The sequence below is a fragment of the Muntiacus reevesi genome, chromosome 4 (assembly GCF_963930625.1).
Source record: "Muntiacus reevesi chromosome 4, mMunRee1.1, whole genome shotgun sequence".
Classification (NCBI taxonomy): domain Eukaryota; kingdom Metazoa; phylum Chordata; class Mammalia; order Artiodactyla; family Cervidae; genus Muntiacus; species Muntiacus reevesi.
In genome coordinates this window covers 105,949,201-105,969,637 of record NC_089252.1, presented here as the reverse complement: position 1 = coordinate 105,969,637, position 20,437 = coordinate 105,949,201, and the positions used below count along the sequence as shown (strand labels likewise).

Sequence of the window (20,437 nt, the reverse complement as noted above, 5' to 3'; positions counted from 1 at the left end):
TGTGGTGACAGAATAGTTCTGTATATTGACTGAAGTGACAGTTACAGAATTTACACAAATCATAGAGAAATACATACATTTGATACATATATCAATTTCCAGCTTTTATATTGCACTATACTTAAATGAGATGTAACTTACAGTAGAAGCTGGGTGATGGGTACATGAAAACTGTCAGAATCTTTGCAAGCTCCTATGAATTAATAATTACTTCAAAACAAATTAACTTTTTTTTTTAACAAAGTCTGCTCATAACAGTTATTTACTTTTTCAGCAAACAGGCTGAGCACCCCTAGTGCCAGGTACAAAGAAAGATAACTCATATCTTCAAAGAGTTTCCCATTTAGTGGTAGAAAGATAAGCCTGACAATGTAACATACGTGAGTAATGGAATTCTGCACTCCGAAAAACAGATTCCGCTCAGCAAAACCAATACCTGCATCAGTCTGTTGCTCCCCGTTCATTTCCACAGCACATGGGTAATCTCCTGCCCACACAGAGGACAGGCCTTATGGTTATGCTACAATCTGAAGATTACTTGCAATTCTCAAGCATCTGTTCAATGGGCATCGAAGGGTCCAAGTGAAAGTGCTGAAAAATCAAAAAGAACAAACACATTAACGGGCTGCAGTCCCGTGTTTACTCATTCATAAGACATAACACTCTGGTGGGTTGAAATGGCAAATGAAAACACATTGGCAGCATAGATGTAATTAGACAAAAATTGACACCGTTTCTAGTTTTGAAGACGTGTGTGTGTGTTGACACAGAGAGAGCAAGCTATCTATTAAGATCTTGATATCTAAAAATCACAACAAATAAACATATATATTTGAATCACTATCCCTTCAACTTAGATTACAATACTGAACAGGCCTATCCACGAAAACTCCAATTCTTAAGGAAGTTCTGGGGAGTGGAGGAGGAGTTTAGCTTTCAAAGTTCTGTCTTAGTAAGTAAGATTCAGGATACAATGTAATATTTTATCAAGTTTCCCATCTCATTTACCTAGAATATTATGCAGAACCAAAAAGTATGAACTATATTTGTCTACAATTAGAAAGAAAGCACAATTCTTCCAAAATAAGCTCTGAATTCATTTATTCTTAAAAAAATTTTTTTTATTGGGATATAACTCACATGCCAAAATGTTCCATTTTAAGTGTACAATTCAATAATCTTTAGTAAATTTACAGAGTTGTGTAACCATCACTATAATCCAATTTTAGAATATTTCTATCCCCCTGGAAAAGAACTTCCTTCCCACCTGCAGCTCTTCCCCATTCCATCCCCAGCCTCAGGCAACCACTAATAAACTTTCTGTCTCTAGAGATTTTGTCACTTCTGGACATGTCACAGGAATGGAATCATACAGTATGCGGTTTCCTGTATCTCGCTTCTTTCAGTCAGCATGTTTTTGAGGCCCGTCCATGCTGCACATGGATGAATCTATTTATTCCTGCTTTACTTACATGCAAAACAATCTCAGATACTGTTTTACGTATGCCTAATAGAGCAGAAAGAGGAAAGAAGCTGCTGCCGAAGGCACAATGTGAACAGACCACAAGGACAACACGCAGAAAACCGTAAGGGTGGGACAGGAACTCAACAGCCACAGCTGCCAGGGTCACCTACAAGAGCAAATACCTCTGAACCTGTCAACAAGATTCCGAATCTGTATTCAATCCCCAGTAATGGATTCTCACAAAAACCTTTTAAACAGATTCTAGCTCCAGCTCCACCCACGACAAATATGCTATCTTATACAAACTACATTATGTCCATTTTTAAAATCTGTAAAATGAGCGTAACATCCTTTTCAGCTTTTAAAACTAAATTTCTTACTGAGCATAGAGAAAATCTTAATAACTGCTAATACTATGGCTATCCCATTTGAGGTAACTGCCAGTTATCCAAAGTCCTTTCATACAACTTAAGCACTGAAACTCACCCTTTCACAGATAGGAACAACTGAGTACAAACTTGGTAGTGACATTTAAAGCCTCTGAGCAAGCTTTCTTCTCTCAGCTTCCTTTTTAAGTCCAAGTCCAAAACATTCAAACCATACCATTCCACCTATAATTCATTCACTCCCTATATTATGGAACACCAGTTCATTACCATCTACTATTCCAGGGGGTAAAGGTAAAGTAACCAAGAGAGACTTAGTTTCTGCATTCATGACGCTAATTTTCAACAGGAGAAAGAAAATTTAAGCTAACAATTTACAACAATTATTTAAAGTGCTAAGAAGGAAAAGCAGCGGGTGCTAAAATAGAACATAATGGCAGACCTAACCTAAACTAAGAGGACACTGACATGGTCCCTGGTTGGAGGTGGTGGGGTCGGGCGGCGCAGTGAGGGGGATATTTAAGGTGATACTAAAGGTCGAGCGCCAAAGAATTGATGCTTTCGAACTGTGGTGCAGGAGAAGACTCTTGAGAGTCCTCTGGATAGCAAGGAGATCAAACCAGTCAATTCTAAAGGAAACCAATATTTCCTGAATATTCATTGTAAGGACTGCCGGTTGAAGTTCCAAAACTTGTGATCCCCTGATGTGAAGAAAGACTCACTGCAAAAGACTCTGATGGTGGGAAAGATTAAGAGCAGGAGGAGAAGAGGGTGACAGAGGATGAGATGGTTGGATGGCATCACTGACTCAATGGACAAGAATTCGAGCAAACTCCAGGAGATACTGAAGGACAGGGAACCCTGATGTGCTGCAGTCCCTGGGATTGCAAAGAGTCAGACACGATTGAATGACTGAACAACAAAGGGGGAACTGCAGCGAGTCAAAGAGGACAGAAAAGAAAGCGTGGTCCAGACACAGGGAGCAGCACACACAGAGGCTCTAGGGCAGAGAGGGACCGAGAGGAGGCCTCTGCGGCTGAAGCACCAGAACCCACCGGGTAAGTGGCACACAAGGGAATTGGACAGGAAGAGAAAAAAATAACACCCATGATATTTACTGAGGACTTACCATGTGTGGGCACTATCCGAAGCACTTACACATACTGAGCCATGTAACAGTCTCAACAACTGGACAAGGTAACCATAACCACACGAGGAAACAAGCTCAGAACAAGGACCACCTGCCAGTGTCCTACAGAAGAGTCCTACAGCAAGAAGGAAAACCAGGTTTCAAACCTAGCAAGACATCCATACTCTATTTGCTCAAGCACTATATGATACACTACCTCTCAGTGAGCCGCAACCAAGGGCTTCTTTAATTAAGCAGTGTGTGCGTGCTCAGTCACCAGTATTGTCCGACTCTTTGCGATCCTATTGATGTAGCCTGCCAGGCTCCTCTGTCCATGGAATTATCCATGGAATGCATTGCCATGCCCTCCTCCAGGGGATCTTCCAGACCCAGGGATCCAACTGAACTCAGGTCCTCCGCATTGCAGGCAAGATTCTTTACCAGTTGAGCCACAAGGGAAGCCCAAGAATACTGGAGTGGGTAGCCTATTCCTTCTCCAGCGGATCATTCTGACTCAGAAATCGAACTGGGGTCTCCTGCATTGGAGGTGGATTCTTTACCAACCGAGCTATCAGGGAAGCCCTTTTTAAATCTGTTTTAAACAGATCAAATTTGTTTTAAAAAAGGTCACTCAAAAAAAAAAAATCACTCTGGACCCAAAGAGAGAAACCATAAAGGAGACAAAACATAAAAGGACAAAAAGGAAACAATGAAAACATAAAAGTATCAAATTTCTACATGGCAAAGACTCCATAAACAAAATTCAAAGTAAGATAGTAGTTCTGAAAAGTTCTCATTACAAGAAAAAATTTTTTTCTATGTTTGGTGACAGATGTTAAATAGATTTACTGCAGCAATCATTCACAATGTATACAAATGTCAAATCATTATGCTATGTGTCTGAAACTAATATAATGTTATGTCAATTAATATTCAATAAAAACAAAAGGACAGTTGAGATGGGTGAAAATACTAGCAATATGTAAGATAATGTATTAATTAATACAAGGTCCTATAATTCAACAAGAAAAAAAGAAAAACGGGCAAAATATTAATAATTAAGTAACTAACTCACATGAAAAATCAGAGTTAAAAAACTTACAAAAATATGTCCAATCTCCTTAATATTATTATCTGTAACAGTGAGAAACCAGAAACCACATTCATCAAATGTGAATGAGATGGCTACACATATTATGAAACACGTACACTAGGAAATACTCTGTATCCATTAGAAGAATATAGGTAGATTTATATAAGCATATGGGAATGTCATCTTTACACTCAGTGAAAAAAAAGCAAGTGAAGGATAATTTATATTAACTTTTAAAAATCTTGTGTCCATTGTTTACTTGGCTATGTGACTTTCAACAAATGCCTTACTTGTGCCAATGATAACACTTATTAAAGTGGGGATTAACAGCATTGCACCTACCTCACCGGCTGACAAGTAGGATAAACCATGAAGAACATTTATCAGAGAGTTACATAGTAAATGCTGAGTTAATGTTATGCAGTTGATAGGTTTATTATTATTATTATTATTTATAATATATTATTATTTATTATTCCTATGGCAATAATTTAGTGGTCATCTCAACATATAGTCTTGAAACTTCGTCATGGGTCTGATACGACAAAATTTTCTGTTGGTTTATAAGATTTTGCAGATAGCACCCACTGCTTGCACTCATCAACTCTTGAAATACACCACCATATTTTGTGCAGTGAGCCCCATAGTGCAATAATAATAATTATTATAAATAAATCTTCAGAGCCAAAAAGATACGAGTTGGCAGAAATGCAAGTCTTACACAGGTGAAACTAAGAATATAAATTTTTAAAAATTGAGTTATAATTAACATACAGTATTAGGTAAGTTTCAGGTTTAGTGATTCAATTTTTTTATACAATATGAAACAATCATTGCAATAAGACCAGTTACCATCTGTCACCATGCAAAGTTGTGAAAAAGGACTGAGACTTTTTCAATACTACAACATCACTTAGATTTTTAAACAATAAACAGTCAGTTCATAGTCTTAATAGGATCAAGAAAAATAAAGTGATGAAGACTTTTGCTGTAGAACATCTGGCAGATCCTTCTCTTTATTGCTAGTCTGCTGTCTTTTCATGCAGTGAGGGGAAAAAAAAAAGTAAAATATCCAGGAGCTTGAAAACTGTAAAAATTTAATTCACTTTTCATTTATTTCCTTTTATTTCATTTATTTCCTATTCATGTTAAATTGTTTTATTGCCTTTATTACTGATTTTGGCATTAGAACTCCTCTTGTGGTGACCAGAATACATTAAGAGCTATTTATGTAAATAAGCTCTCATGAACTAACTGATCTGGATCTTGTTCATCTTATTTAAAATTATTTCAGTGAGCTAAACAGGAGCCTATTACAGGAGATTCTAATAAAAGAGACCGAAGCCAAAGTATAGCTATTCTAAAAATATGAAACACCTCTAAGAAATATAAATAACAATTTAAAAAGCAAAATTAATTGTACAAAACAAGCTCTGAAGTCAAACATACACAGGCACACAAAGGAAACAACAAAACCCAAGCAGAATAAAACTGAATTTAACTATTTCATTTTTAGTGATACATCAATGTAAAATAAAACTGCCATGGGATACTTACTTTTAAATAGAACTTTTAAAAGATCTAAAAGTCATCTGAACAACAAACAGCTACATTATGTTTCCCCTTCCCTTCATACTACTTGGCTCCACAATAAAGCACTTGATTTTCAAGGCTAAGATTAAACACTGAGTAAGAATATTTATTACGGAGAAAAGTTACAAAAATGCCAGAGAGATTTCTATAGCTTAAGTCCTCAGCCAAATGATTTAACATGCTGGACATAACTTTTAAAGCACTCTGGAAGGACAAAACTCAGTGTGACTATAAAGATATGACCTATTATGTATGGTGGCTGCAAGAAAATGTTTTAACTCAGTAAATATTTACCAGACAGTTAAAAAGAAAATTCCCACTGTTTGAATTTGCACTCCTCTCCCTCAACTCAACAAATGGAAGGTCGATAATAACTTCAAGTATGCTGTAAATATGGTAAATGCAAACAATTCAGCAAATCAGATGCTCCACTGGGGGCAGATTTGCAAAGTTAACCTTGCTCCTGACAGTAGATGCTAGTGGTAGAGTCACTGTAATTTTGTCCCCCAACATGTGTAGATTTCAGTCGGTCTTAACAATGGTTAATCTTCACTCTCTGACCTTGTGCACATCCTATTTGGCAGGCTATGTAAATTAAATCTTACATCTGTCAAATGTCAATGTAACTTGATTATCAGGAGTAGAAAATGTCTATTGTTTCATTAAGTTGTTTGTTATTGTTACTTTTAACCCACTGCTACATGTTGAACTAGGAACATAAAAATAAGTCTGTTAAGTTGACAAATCTTAGCCACTCAGATCATCTAAATTAAATTTGACACTAACTTAACTTTTCATGACTATGTAAACATAACACAGGGCATATCTACCTTAGTTGAACAAATCAATACTTATTAATTTACAAAAACAGTAAAAGCTTACAACAAAAGCCACAATTCAGGAATCCCTAAGGTTCTGTGGAAGTCTGGATGGGAGAAAGTCTGGGGGAGAATGAATACACATTATACGTATGGCTGAGTCTCTTTGCTGTCCCCCTGAAACTATCACAACAACACTGCTAATCAACTATACATCAACAGAAAATAAAAAGTTTAATAAAAAGAGAAAAGAATACTCTAAAGAATACCCTTTTTTAAAAGGTGAGCAACATCACATCATTAAGGAAATGGGTATCAAAACCACAGTGAGCTCTCAAAGCACACATACTGGAATGGCGATCATCAAAAAGACAAAAATAACAAGTGTTGGCAAAGATGTGGAGGAGAGGAGACTGCTTTGCATTACTGGTGGGAATAAACACTGGTGGTTGGGGAAGACTCTTGAGAGTCCCTTGGACTGCAAGGAGATCCAACCAGTCCATCCTAAGGGAGATCAGTACTGGGTGTGTTCACTGGAAGGACTGATGCTGAAGCTGAAACTCCAATACTTTGGCCACCTCATGCGAAGAGTTGACTCATTGGAAAAGACCCTGAGGCTGGGAGGGATTGGGGGCAGGAGGAGAAGGGGATGACAGAGGATGAGATAGCTGGATGGCATCACCGACTCAATGGGCATGAGTTTGAGTAAACTCAGAGTTGGTGATGGACAGGAAGGCCTGGCGTGCTGTGATTCATGGGGTCGCAAAAAGTTGAGGACTGAGTCACTGAACTGACTGACTGAACTGCAGCATGGTATGGGCAAGAATCCCTTAAAAGAAACAAAGTAACTCTCATAGTCAACAGAAGAGTCTGAAATGCAGTACTTGGGAGCAACCTCAAAAATGACAGAATGATCTCTGTTTCCAAGACAAACCATTCAATATCACAGTAATCCAAGTCTGTGCCCCAACCACTAATGCTGAAGCTGAAGTTGAATGGTTCTATGAAGACCTACAAGACCTTCTAGAACTAACACCAAAAAAGGTGTCCTTTTCATCATAGGGGACTAGAAAGCAAAAGTAGGAAGTCAAGAGACACCTGGAATAACAGGTAAGTTTGGTCTTAGAGTACAAAACGAAGCAGGGCAAAGGCTAACACAGTTTTGCCAAGAGAATGCACTGGTCATAGCAAACACCCTCTTCCGACAACACAAGAGAAGACTCTACACATGGACCTCACCAGATAGTCAATACCGAAATCAGACTGATCATATTCTTTGCAGCCAAAGATGCAGAAACTCTATACAGTCAGCAAAAATAAGACTGGGAGCTGACTGTGGCTCAGATCATGAACTCCTTATTGCTAAATTCAAACTTACATTGAAGAAAATAGGGAAAGCCACTAGACAATTCAGGAATGACTTAAATCAAATCCCTTATGATTATATAGTGGAAGTGACAAATAGATTCAAGGGATTAGATCTGATAGACAAGAGTGCATGAAGACCTATGGATGGAGGTTCATAACACTCTACAGGAGGTGGTGATCAAAACAATCCCCAAGAAGAAGAAATGCAAAAAGGTAAACTGGTTGTCTGAGGAGGCCTTACAAACAGCTGAGGAAAGGAGAGACGCAAAAGGCAAAGGAAAAAAGGAAAGATACACCCAATTAAATGCAGAATTCCAAAGAACAAGGAAAGATAAGAAAGCCTTCCTAACTAAACAAAGCAAAGAAATAGAGGAAAACAATAGAATGGGAAAGACTAGAGATTTCTTTAAAAAAATCAGAGATATCAAAGGAACATTTCATGAAAAGATGAGCACAATAAAGGACACAAATGGTATGGACCTAAAGCAGAAGCAGAAGATATTAAGAAGAGATGTCAAGAATGTACAGAAGAACTATACAAAAAAGATCTTAATGACCCAGATAACCATGATGGTGTCATCATTCACCTAGAGCCAGACATCCTGAAGTAAGAGGTCAAGTGGGCCTTAGGAAGCACTATTACGAAGCTAGTGGTGGTGATGGAATTCCAGTTGAGTTATTTCAAATCCTAAAAGATTATGCTGTGAAAGTGCACTCAATATGCCAGCAAATTTGAAAAACTCAGCAGTGGCCACAAGACTGGAAAAGGTCAGTTTTCATTCCAATCCCAAAGAAAGGCAATGCCAAAGAATGTTCAAACTACCACACAACTGCACTCATCTCACATGCTAGCAAAGTAATGCTCAAAATTCTTCAAGCTAGGCTTCAAGAGTACGTGAACCAAGAACTTCCAGATATTCAAGCTGGATTTAGAAAAGGCAGAGGAACCAGAGATCAAATTGCCAACATCCGTTGGGTCACAGAAAAAGTAAGAGAATTCTGGAAAAACCTATATTTCTGCTTCATTGACTATGCTAAAGCCTTTGACTGTGTGGATCACAACAAAATGTGGAAAATTCTAAAAGAGATGGGAATACCAGACCACTTTATCTGTCTCCTAAGAAACCTGTACGCAGATCAAGAAGCAACAGTTAGATTCGGACATGAGACAACGGATGGGTTGCAAATTGGGAAAGGAGTATGTCAAGGCTGTATATTGTCACCCTGTTTATTTGACTTATATGCAGAGCACATCATGCGAAATGCTGGACTGGATGATGCAGAAGCTGGAATCAAGATTGCCAGGAGAAATATCAACAACCTCAGATATGCAGATGACACCACCCTAAGAGCAGAAAGTGAAGAAGAACTAAAGAGCCTCTTGATGAAAGTGAAAGAGGAGAGTGAAAAAGTTGGCTTAAAGCTCAACATTCAGAAAACTAAGATCATGGCATCCAGTCCCATCACTTCATGGCAAGTAGACGGGGAAACAACAGAAACAATGACAGATTTTATTTTCTTGGGCTCCAAAATCACTGCAGACAGTGACTGCAGCCATGAAATTAAAAGATGTTTGCTCCTAGGAAGAAAAGCTATGACCAATCTAGACAGCATATTAAAAAGTAGAGACATTATTTTGCCAACAAAGGTCCACCTAGTCAAAGCTATGGTTTTTCCAGTAGTCAAGTATGGATGTGAGAGTTTGACTGTAGAGAAGGCTGAAAGCCGAAGAACTGATGTTTTTGAACTGTGGTGTTGGAGAAGACTCTTAAGAATCCCTTGGACAGCAAGGAGATCCAACCAGTCAGTCCTCAAGGAAATCAGTCCTGATTATTCACTGGAAGGAGTGATGCTAAAGCTGAAACTCCAATACTTTGTCTGATGTGAAGAACTGACTCATTGGAAAAGACCCTGATCCTTTGAAAGATTGGAGGCAGAAGAAGGGGACAATGGACGGTGAGATGGTTGGATGGAATCACCGATTCAATGGACATGAGTTTGAGCAAGCTTCCAGGAGACGGTGATGGACAGGGAAGCCTGGCTTGCTGCAGTCCATGGGGTCGCAAAGAGCTGGATACAACTGAACAACAAGGCACAGTATGAAAATAATATGTAGTTTACTCAAAAATTGAAAAACAGCACTACCACATGATCCAGGAATTCCAGTTCTGGGTATGTGAAGTGAAAAAAAATGAAAACACTAACTCAAAAAGATACCTTATAACCCCTTCATTGCAGCATTATTTACAATAGCTAAGATATGGAAGCAACCTAAGTGTCTATGGAGAGATGAAGAAGATATAGTGTATACATATGAACATATACAATTAAATCATTTTTGCAATATATATTTTGCACTGTATATGTATATATATAAAAATCACAGTTTTATATACATTGGCTTAATACAATGTTATGTCAATTGTATCTCAATCTTTTAAAAAGTCAAATTACCAGGTAATATTTTAAAAGGGTTATTTTGGTCTAACAATGAGAAATTTTTAAGTAAAATATGGCATAAGCATACAATCTATTACTACCTGACCAAATTAAAACTGTGTTAGAGAAAAGTTTTCCTTACCAATTAAAATACCAACAAGGTATTTTATTCACCTTGATGAGCTAATTTTTAAATGCATCTAGAAGAGGAAATGTACAATCCAGCCACATTTTTGTAAAAGATGATATATGACAAAGCTAGTTCCTTCTATCAAAATATTAAAATAGTGTGGTATTAGTGCAAGAAAAGACAAATACGTCAATAAAATAGACTGAGGTTGAGAAATAGATCCATTTATATGAGAGAATACTTTGTGATACAATGGCATCCCTTATCAATTGTGAAAGGATGAACAAACTAATAAAGAAAAGGCTATTCATTTGGGGAAGAAAAAAATTAGACCCTTACTTCATGCTGCAACAAAAATAAATCCCAGGTGAAGTAAAAGAGCAAAACATGAAAATTAAGACTCCAAACAAATTAAAAGCGAAACACAGAGAATATGGTTATAACCTTGGTACAGACTTCCTTAATCAAGGAAGCTATAAAATGGATATTTGAGTACAGAAACATTTAAAACTTCTGATTAGCAAAAAGATACCATAAAACACTTCCAAAGCTAAATTAGAGAGTAGAAGAAAATATTATCTGCTCTATAAATAATAGACAAAAAAATTAATAGCCGTAATTATAGAAAATACCTATAAATCAATAGAGATGAAAGAACAACTCTTACAGGGGTGAAACAGATACAAACAGGAGGTTTATAAAAGACATGGAAACGACTCATAAGCATATAAAATGTTTAACATCAACAGCTAAAATGAGGCATTTTTCACTCACAGATGGGCAAAGATATGAATGTTGCTATCACCAGTTACAGAGCACAAATGGATATGACTCTTAAAGAATTTTATTCCATCAAAAAATTTAACTTGCATTCTCTACTTCTGAGCAATTCAATTTCCAATATCTATTTCAGAAAACTATGCCCCCTCCCCAAAAAAAGTAGTGTAACAATTTCAAAGAAAGAGATTAAACTGTTCTCACTTTCAGGGCATAAACAGAGAAAACACCCCCATGGGTACAAAGTGTAAAAGTCTAATTGCATGCTTCAACAATGTCTGTAACTAAGGAAAAATTGGAAACCTCAGTATCAATCAGTAAATTAGGGCAAATCTGTAAGATGAGAGTTAAAAAGAATGAGCTAGTTTAACGGGTACAGAGTTTATGTTAGGAGTGACGAAAAGGTTTTGAGTGTAGACAGCAGTTTTTGTGTGTGTGCACATTTATGAAACATACTCAAACATATTAAAAACTACATATTTCTATAATATATATATTTCTTTATATATATACAGATACCCCTTAAAATGATCTGGAAGATCACATCCAAATCACTACCAGTGGTTACTTCTATGAAAGTGAGATTCAGGAACAGGATAAAAGGAAAGTTGTACTTTATCTGCATTGAATAAAATTTTTTTTTTCATTTATTTTTATTAGTTGGAGGCTAATTACTTCACAACATTGCAGAGGGTTTTGTCATACATTGACATGGATCAGCCATAGAGTTACATGTATTCCCCATCCCGATCCCCCCTTCCACCTCCCTCTCCACCCGATTCCTCTGGGTCTTCCATTATACAGAGTGAAATTTTTTAAGAATATATTCATATATGTACTTCTACGACTTAAATTTTTATTTTAAGAAAAAAATGCATTTACTGATAATGAAAAGTTATTTGTTCTTTCAACAAATGTTTACCAGAAACCTACGGTGTGTGAAGCCCTATCAAAATATTAGGGATCCATCAGTGAAGAACACTGCCAAAATCTCTGCCCTCATGACGCGTTATGTTTTACTGGGAAGGATAAAAAGTACAGTACTTTTTCTAAATATGGTAAGTGACAGAGCTGGGCAGGGGAGACCCACAGGCTAAAAGTTACACAGGGTGGAGGTGGGGCATCACCGAAAAGGTAACAATGGACAAAGACCTGAAGGACAAATGGAAGGAGAGTCTGACAGGCAGAGGGAAAACCCAGAACAAAGACTTCAGAACAAGGGCATGTGAGCTGTGTTCTAAGACTAGCCAGGAAGCCAGGGTAGGAGAGGCCACAACAGCAAACAAGAGGAGAGAAGAAGCAGGAAAGGCATCCACTTCACACCGTCTGCCACACTCCCAGGCTCCTCTGTGACTGTCGCCCACCTATTTCTTAGGGAACCATGGTATTTACCACAACCCTCCTCCTCTGGGGTGGGGGTGGTAGAACACACAGGTAATGCTGGTGGGAATGTAAAATGGAGCAATCCCTTTAGAAAACTGTCGGGCAGTTTTTGAAAATGTTAAATACAGATTTACCACGAGACCTAGCAATTCCACTCCTTGGTATATACCCAAGAGGACTAAAAACATATGTCTACACCAAAGCTTATAGATGAATGTACACAGCAGCATTCTGCATAATGCCAAAAGGTGGAAACAACCCAAATGTCCACCAGCTGATGAATGGATGCATAAAATGTGAGCTACCTAACACAATGGAAGATTTTATTTGGCCACAAAAAGGAACAAAGTACTGATACTACAGCACAGATATCCTAGAAAATACTGTGCCAAGTGAAAGAAGTCAAACACAAAAGGCCATACACTGTCTGCTTCCATTTATATGCAACGTATTGAACAAGCAAACACATAATCCCACGGACTGTATGGTGCATGGGGTCGCAAAGAGTCAGACACAACTGAGCACCTTTCACTTTCACATAACTCAGCTGGTAAAGAATCTGCCTGCAATGTGGGAGACCTGGGTTCCACCCCTGGGTCAAGAAGACCCCCTGGAGAAGGGATGGCAACCCACTCCAGTATTCCTGCCTGGAGAATTCCATGGGCAGAGGAACCTGGTAGGTTACGTGTGACCCATGGGGTCGCACAGTTAGACAAGACTGAGCGACTTTCACTTCTATAGATCAGCAGTAGAGATACAATAAACTGCCAAGGAATTGCTTTCTCAATTAATCAATAAATATTTACTGAGTGCATACCATCTGCCACATATTGTTTTAAGTAAATAAACAGATTCAGGGGGAACCCTGCCCTCATGAAACTCCCAGTCCAGAGTGGGGAGAGAGAAAAACAAAGGGTATAGTATACTTAACAAAATGTTAGGAGGAAAATGAAGCAAGAAAGGACAGAGTACTACTTTCAAAAAGGTGATTAAGATCTCAGTTATGAGGTGACATGAGCCTACACTTGAGTAAAGGGAGGAAGTGGGTACCTGGGGAAGAACATTCCAGGCAGGAAAAAGATAACTGCAAAGACCCTCAGTGAGACCTTGTGCAGGACACCTAAGGTCAATGCTGTTGCAGCACAGGGATCAAGGCTGGGATCCTAGGAGACGAGTTTAGAAAGGTACCAGGGAGCCAGATTACATATACACTTGTAGACTGATGTGAAGGTTTTAGTTTGGGGGAAGTCACTGAAAGATTTTGAGTAGAGAGACAGGAGTTTGACCTTTGCGGGGGGGGGGAAGGTTATTCTGCAGTGATGTTGAATGAAGTGAAGTGAAGTCACTCAGTTGTGTCCGACTCTTTGTGACCCCACGGACTGTGGCCTGCCAGGCTCCTCCATCCAAGGGATTTTCCAGGCAAGAATACTGGAGTGGGTTGCCATTTCCTTCTCCAGGGGGTCTTCCCAACCCAGGGACCGAACCTGGGTCTCCCACACTGCAAGCAGACTCTTTACTGTCTCAGCCACCAGGAAAGCTATGTTGAGAAGAGACTGTAAAAGGGCAAGAGCAGAAGCAGGAAGACCAATTTAAAGGATGCTGGAATAATCCAGGTGAGAGGTGTTGGTGGCTAACTCCAGGTAAGGAGCTGCAAAAACACTGAGAAGAGTAAATGAGAGACTGGATGTGGGGTATGAGAGAAAGAGCATTATCTAGCCTGACACCTGAGTCTTTGGTCTCAGCAATGCTGTACCTGATCGCTCAGTCATGTCTGACTCTGCTACCCCCTGGACTGTAGCCCGCCAGGCTCCTCTGTCCATGAGGATTCTCCAGGCAAGAATATTAGAGTCGGTTGCCAGGCCCTTCTCCAGCAGATCTTCTGAACCCAGGAATCGAACTGGGGTCTCCTGCATTGCAGGCGGATTCTTTACCAGCTGAACTACCAGGAAAGCCCCTAGAAAGGATGAAATTGCTACTTGGAGAAAAAACAGCCTAAAGGAAGAGTGGTTTGAGGGAGAAAAATCCAGAGGGTTTTAATGCAAATAGGGAAAAATGATTGCTTTCTTCATTAAAGGTTCACTGTTTGAGTGTTTAGGGAAATTTTTTTCAATCAACAAGAGGATAATTATTACTATTAAAGTGTTTCCAATTTATAAGCCATTTTCTTTATAAATTGTAACTTCATCTGAGCAAAATAACAACTCTTTACAACAGCTCGATAGGTGAGTTCAATCCTCATTTTAAACCTTGGGAACCTTCTTGTCAGCTTCAATCCCACTCTAACAATTCACCTTTCTTCCTGTGTTTACTAATCACCCACGAAGGCACCTCCTCATACCCATTTAGTAATTTATGCTGTCCTGCTATCTTATTTTAAAATCTCAATTTCAATACCCACAAATTTTCCATTAAAGGCACTTAAAATGTCAATTTTTCTATGCCTTGCTTAAAGCACATCTTTCAAAAATTTCAGAGATAAATAATTTTTAAAAACTAAATCATACTATAAAGAGGTTGGAAATTTCATGCCAACCAACTTATAAATCCCTGGTTCACAGATGTAAGTATGGCCACTCTGCAGTCCTGTTTCCTCAGCAATTGCTGATTACTACCAGGATACTGAGCACCTACACAACTCCAGATACCAAGAATACTAAATCAAGGTTTCAAAACTATCTTTCATTGTACCAAAATATGACAGAAGCATTCAAAAATCATTTATTTATCCTTATATTATCTTGTAAGCTGCAGAAACAGCATATCTTCTAGACCTCAAATATTACCACATTTTTCATTGATTACAGGCTTTAATATGGGAGCCAGTAGCACAAGCACAAGTTAAAATAGTCAATATGTCTTTATTCTGATTAAATAAAGAGGTACTTGATTCACCAACACAAACTGTCTGAATGTACCACTTGCAATCATTTTATTAAAGGATTACAAGAAGAGACTATGTCTCGTTACAAAAAGCCTGGAAACTATTCTATCATTTCATGGTTGCTGTTTCTCAGCCTTCTCATGTCAAGTGACAGATCAGAAACTTCATTTCAACTCAACAAATGCCTGTTAGCCATCTATCTTTTTAAAAAAAAAAAAAAAAAAGGAAAGAAGTAATATTTGAGTACCTTCTACATGTATGCCCAACACTTATTTGGGCAATAAATAAATAAAACACTGTAAATAAAACACTGCCCAACAGTACATGGAAAACGTGTTAACTATTTTAAAATTATATCTTATTTAATCCTAACCAACCATCTTCTCATCACATACATGATAACCTCATTTTACAGATGAGGAGACTGAGGTTCCGAGAAATTAAATTATCTGTCAACTTATACAGCTGGGAAACATCAGGAGCAGCATCTGAACCCTGGCCTGATCCCTGAGCTTGAACTCCCCTGGTTCGCCCAGGTTTTTGTGGAGCTCAGGATGACTGTGAGGGATCTATCTCCTGTACCACAAAGCGATGGCCCTAAATGATTTACCTCTAGTCATTCTGTTTATCCATGTATTCAACTTCAGGATTCTACACTGTTCTGCTAGAATTGTAAGTAGCCAGGCGTCTGGATGGTACCTAAATAGGTGTTGCCATCAATGACTTTCTCTCAAAATGTTACTTTACTAGTCCTTAACCAGGTAAACTCTTATGAAAGAACAAAAGCCTGAAAACTCTGAATTAATGAACACATGAAAAAAGAAACACAATTTTCTTTTTTAAAACAACTGTACTTATTTACTTTTGGCTGCACTGAGTCTTTCTCGATGCCAGCCTCTCTCTGCTGCCGCGAGCGAGGGCACTCTCCGCTGCGTGCACGGGCCCCTCACCGCGCTGGCACCTCCTGCCGCACAGCACAGGTTTCAGGGCGCGAGGGCTTCGGGGGCTGCCGTGCGCGGACTCACGCTCCGCGCCCTGCTGTGGTTCACAACCCGTGATCTTCCCGGAGCAGGGATCGAGCCAACGTCTCCTGCATTGGCAGGCCGACTGTTTACCGCTGAGCCACGGGGAAGCCATAGTTTTCTTATTCTTTAAATGAACTTCCAAAGAAGAGGATTTATGAGGCTTTTGCTTAAAGTGTTAAGATTGAAGTTTTTTCTCAAGTAGGTTTAAATTCCCACTTTACTCCTTTATATATCTAGAAACTAGCACTGTACAAAGGTAAGCCCAGTCCAATTCAACTCTCCAATTCTGCAATGGTCACTACTAGTACAGCCTAATGTCTTTCCCTCCATCTCTTCCACCATGCCCTCATACCCACATTTGGTCACAGAATGGATTATGCTCAGTCAGTCTCATCCCATCCACTCTGTCAGATAATCATTGTGTTCTGAGTCTTCCTTGTGGCCATGTGACTCAGTCCTGGCTCAGAAAGAAGTAAGAAAAAGTTTACTGGGGAGCTTCTGGGAAATATATTTTCATTCCTAATAAGAGAGGCAAGATAGTTTCAAAATGTATGGTCTTTGATATTACCCACACATCCCACGACAATGTGTACAGACTATGTATTCTACTTCTCTTACAGCCCCTGCAGTGCTAGGTATTGGCATACACTAGAAAGTAAACTCCACAAGAACATCCACTGCTTCACTCAATTAGTTCCCCGTGGTCATGTGCAGTTGTGAGAGCTAGACCGTAAAGAAGGCAGACCAAAGGATTGATGCCTTTGAACTGTGGTGCTGGAGAAGACTCCTGGAAGTCCCTTGGACAAGATCAAACCAGTCAATCTTAAGGGAGATCGACCCTGAATATTCACTGGAAGGACTGATGCTGAAGCTGAAACTCCAATATTTTGGTCATCTGATATGAACAGACGACTCATTGGAAAAGGCCCTGATGCTGGGAAAGATTGAGGGCAGAAGGAGAAGAGGGTGTCAAAGGATGAGATGGCTGGACAGCATAGCATCACTGACGCAATGAACTTGGGCAAACTCGGGGAGATGGTGAGGGACAGGCAGGCCTGGCAAGCTGCAGTCTATAGGGTCACAAAGAGTTGGACTTGACTGGGCAACTCAACAACAATGACAACAAACGTCTAGTACATGCCAGGCTCTGTGCTGGGCACCAGGGTAGAATAATGAACAAACCGGACATTAAAATTCCTGCTCCTAAGACACAGTTGGTACTCAATTAATATTTGTCGAATTAATGAACTACAAAATCAAATGATTAATTAGTGAAATAACACCTTGGTAGAATAAAATGATTTGGGTCTTTTTTTCTTTTTTAGAATACCTTCTTAAACTGTAAAATATTAAGTTTACTGAAACTATTATTAGTCAGTTCAGTTCAGTCGCTCAGTCGTGTCCAACTCTTTGCGACCCTATGGACTGCAGCACGCCAGGCTTCCCTGTCCATCACCAACTCCCAGAGCCTACTCAAACTCAGGTCCATTGAGTCAGCACCCATTGAGATGTCATCCAACCATCTCATCCTCTGTCGTCCCCTTCTCTTCCCACCTTTAACCTTTCCCAGCATCAGTGTTTTTCCTAAAGAGTCAGTTCTTCACATCAGGTGGCCAAATTATTGGGAGTTTCAGCTTCAGCATCAGTCCTTCCAGTGAATATTCAGGACTGATCTCCTTCAGGATTGACTGGCTGGATCTCCTTGCAGTCCAAGGGACTCTTAAGAGTCTTCTCCAACACCACAGTTCAAAAGTATCAATTCTTTGGGGCTCAGCTTTGTTTACAGTCCAACTCTCATATCCATACATGATTACTGGAAAAACCATACCTTTGACTAGACAAACCTTTGTTGGTAAAGTAATGCCTCTGCTTTTTAATATGCTGTCTAGACTGGTCATAGCTTTTCTTCCTAGGAGCAAGCGTCTTTCAATTTCATGGCTGAAATCACCATCTGCAGAGATTTTGGAGCCCCCAAAAACAAAGTCTGTCACTGTTTTCATTGTTTCCCCATCTATTTGCCATGAAGTGATGGAACCAGATGCCATGATCTTCATTTTCTGAATGCTGAGTTTTACGCCAACTTTTTCACTCTCCTCTTTCACTTTCATCGAGAGACTCTAGTTCTTTGCTTTCTGTGAAGAAGAAAAGGTGGTGTCATCTGCACATCTGAGGTTATTGATATTTCTCCCAGCAATCTTGATTTCAGCTTGTGCTTCATCCGGCCCGGCATTTCACATGATGCACTCTGCATAAAAGTTAAATAAGCAGGGTGACAATATACAGCCTTGACGTACTCCTTTCCCGATTCGGAACCAATCTGTTGTACCATGTCCAGTACTAATTGTTGCTTCTTGACCTGTATACAGATTTCTCAGAAGGGAGGTCAGGTGGTCTGGTATTCTCATTTCTTTCAGAATTTTCCACAGTTTGTTGTGATCCATACAGTCAAAGGCCTTAGAATAGTCAATAAAGCAAAAGTAGATGTTTTTCTGGAACTCTCTTGCTTTTCGATGATCCAGCAGATTTTGGCAAAGTTCCAGGGGATGTTGGCAATTTTATCTATTCAGATAATTTTATCTATTGTACCTTTCGACAAAGCAGTTTTTGTTATACAGCTAAAATATGTGTATATATATATATATATATATATTTGATACCAGAGACTATTTAATAAGTATTAGGCATCATACTTAATATATGCAAACTGGAAAATTTCAGATTTCTCAAAAATATGAGTGTATAAACTGGAAGAGAAAGTGCTCCTTCAGTATTAATTTTGCTATACCTCAAAGGAGTATGTTTCAAGAGAACACTAAATACAGTGAAGTAGTCAATGAAGATTTATGTCGAAATTTAAAATCTGATTTCTGGCTCCCATAAGACAAAAAACAAGCAAAAATTACTGTGAAAGATAAAAAGAGAAAGTGGAGCTAGTAACAAAATCATGAATATTTTAAATTATTCATAGATTTTGGTATCCTCATTCCTCTATTCTCCCACCAATTACCATGATCAAAAAGAATGGGTCACATGACTATAAAGTGGACATCTGGTAGGAATGGCCTAAAACTCCCAAGCAGTTGATCAAATTTACATTAAGAAACAAGGGAATCTGGCCAGAAGAAAGAATAATACTTAAATGAGATCATCGTGAGGCCAGAAACAATAATATAGTTTAACTCCAAGAGCTCAGTTACAGACAGAATATACCAAGTGCCCACACACGTCAGGAAAAAAAAGGGGGGCATCAGACCGGACCAAAACAAACCACTGTCTGACAGTCCACATTTTTCTCACTCTAAATTCCTAGTTGCCTTAGATGTAATACTATATTTGCAAATTCTCTGGCTCTTGAACTGTTTGAAGTAACATAAAAGACAATCATATTTCATTAAAAGCCAACTATTCTCTTGAAGAGAATGAAAAATCAACTGAAGCTGAATAAGTACCCCTAAATATGTTCTATCCAAAGTTCGGCCCAACAAGTATCTTGGAAAAGATCACTAGGTAACACCAGTAGAGGTGCCCAAAAAATAATTCTTTGACTTTGTGCCTTTATCTCCATTAGTTGGGCAAATGCTTCTCTGAATAGTGAACAACAAAATTCACATGCTGGGGAATGGCAGGTAATTAAATGATGGACCAGACTATAAAAATGAGACCCAGCTTAAATTCACCACCTACTAGCTAAGTTTCCTTATCTGTTAAATAGGGAATATACATATGGTATATCATTTACACTTACAGAAGGTACCTAATAAATCCTGTCCATTAGAACATCAGAGAGACGTTTCCATACAACCCTCATGTTTCCATACAACCATGTCTTTCCAGCTAAGAAAGTTGTAGGGGTCATAAATTTTAGAGACTATTGAACCTACACTATGACTTTCAAAAGCTTAGGAAGTTTTATAAAATATTTTCATTGGTTAATTTAGGCCTCTAAAAAA

General features: G+C 38.7%; 1 protein-coding gene across 8 annotated transcripts in view; it reads right to left on the bottom strand.

Annotated features, from left to right (window-relative positions):
• Window positions 1–20,437, bottom strand: part of SFMBT1 (Scm like with four mbt domains 1) — a 116,404-nt gene that overhangs the window by 53,504 nt on the left and 42,463 nt on the right. For all 8 annotated transcript variants that reach the window (XR_010662986.1, XR_010662985.1, XM_065933494.1 and 5 more), the window contains exon 2: window positions 437–591. Coding sequence is in view for 6 of the 8 variants with exons in the window: in XM_065933494.1 (XP_065789566.1) it covers window positions 437–464 (28 nt within the window). In the remaining 2 variants the exon portion in view is untranslated. The remainder of the gene's footprint in view (window positions 1–436; window positions 592–20,437) is intronic.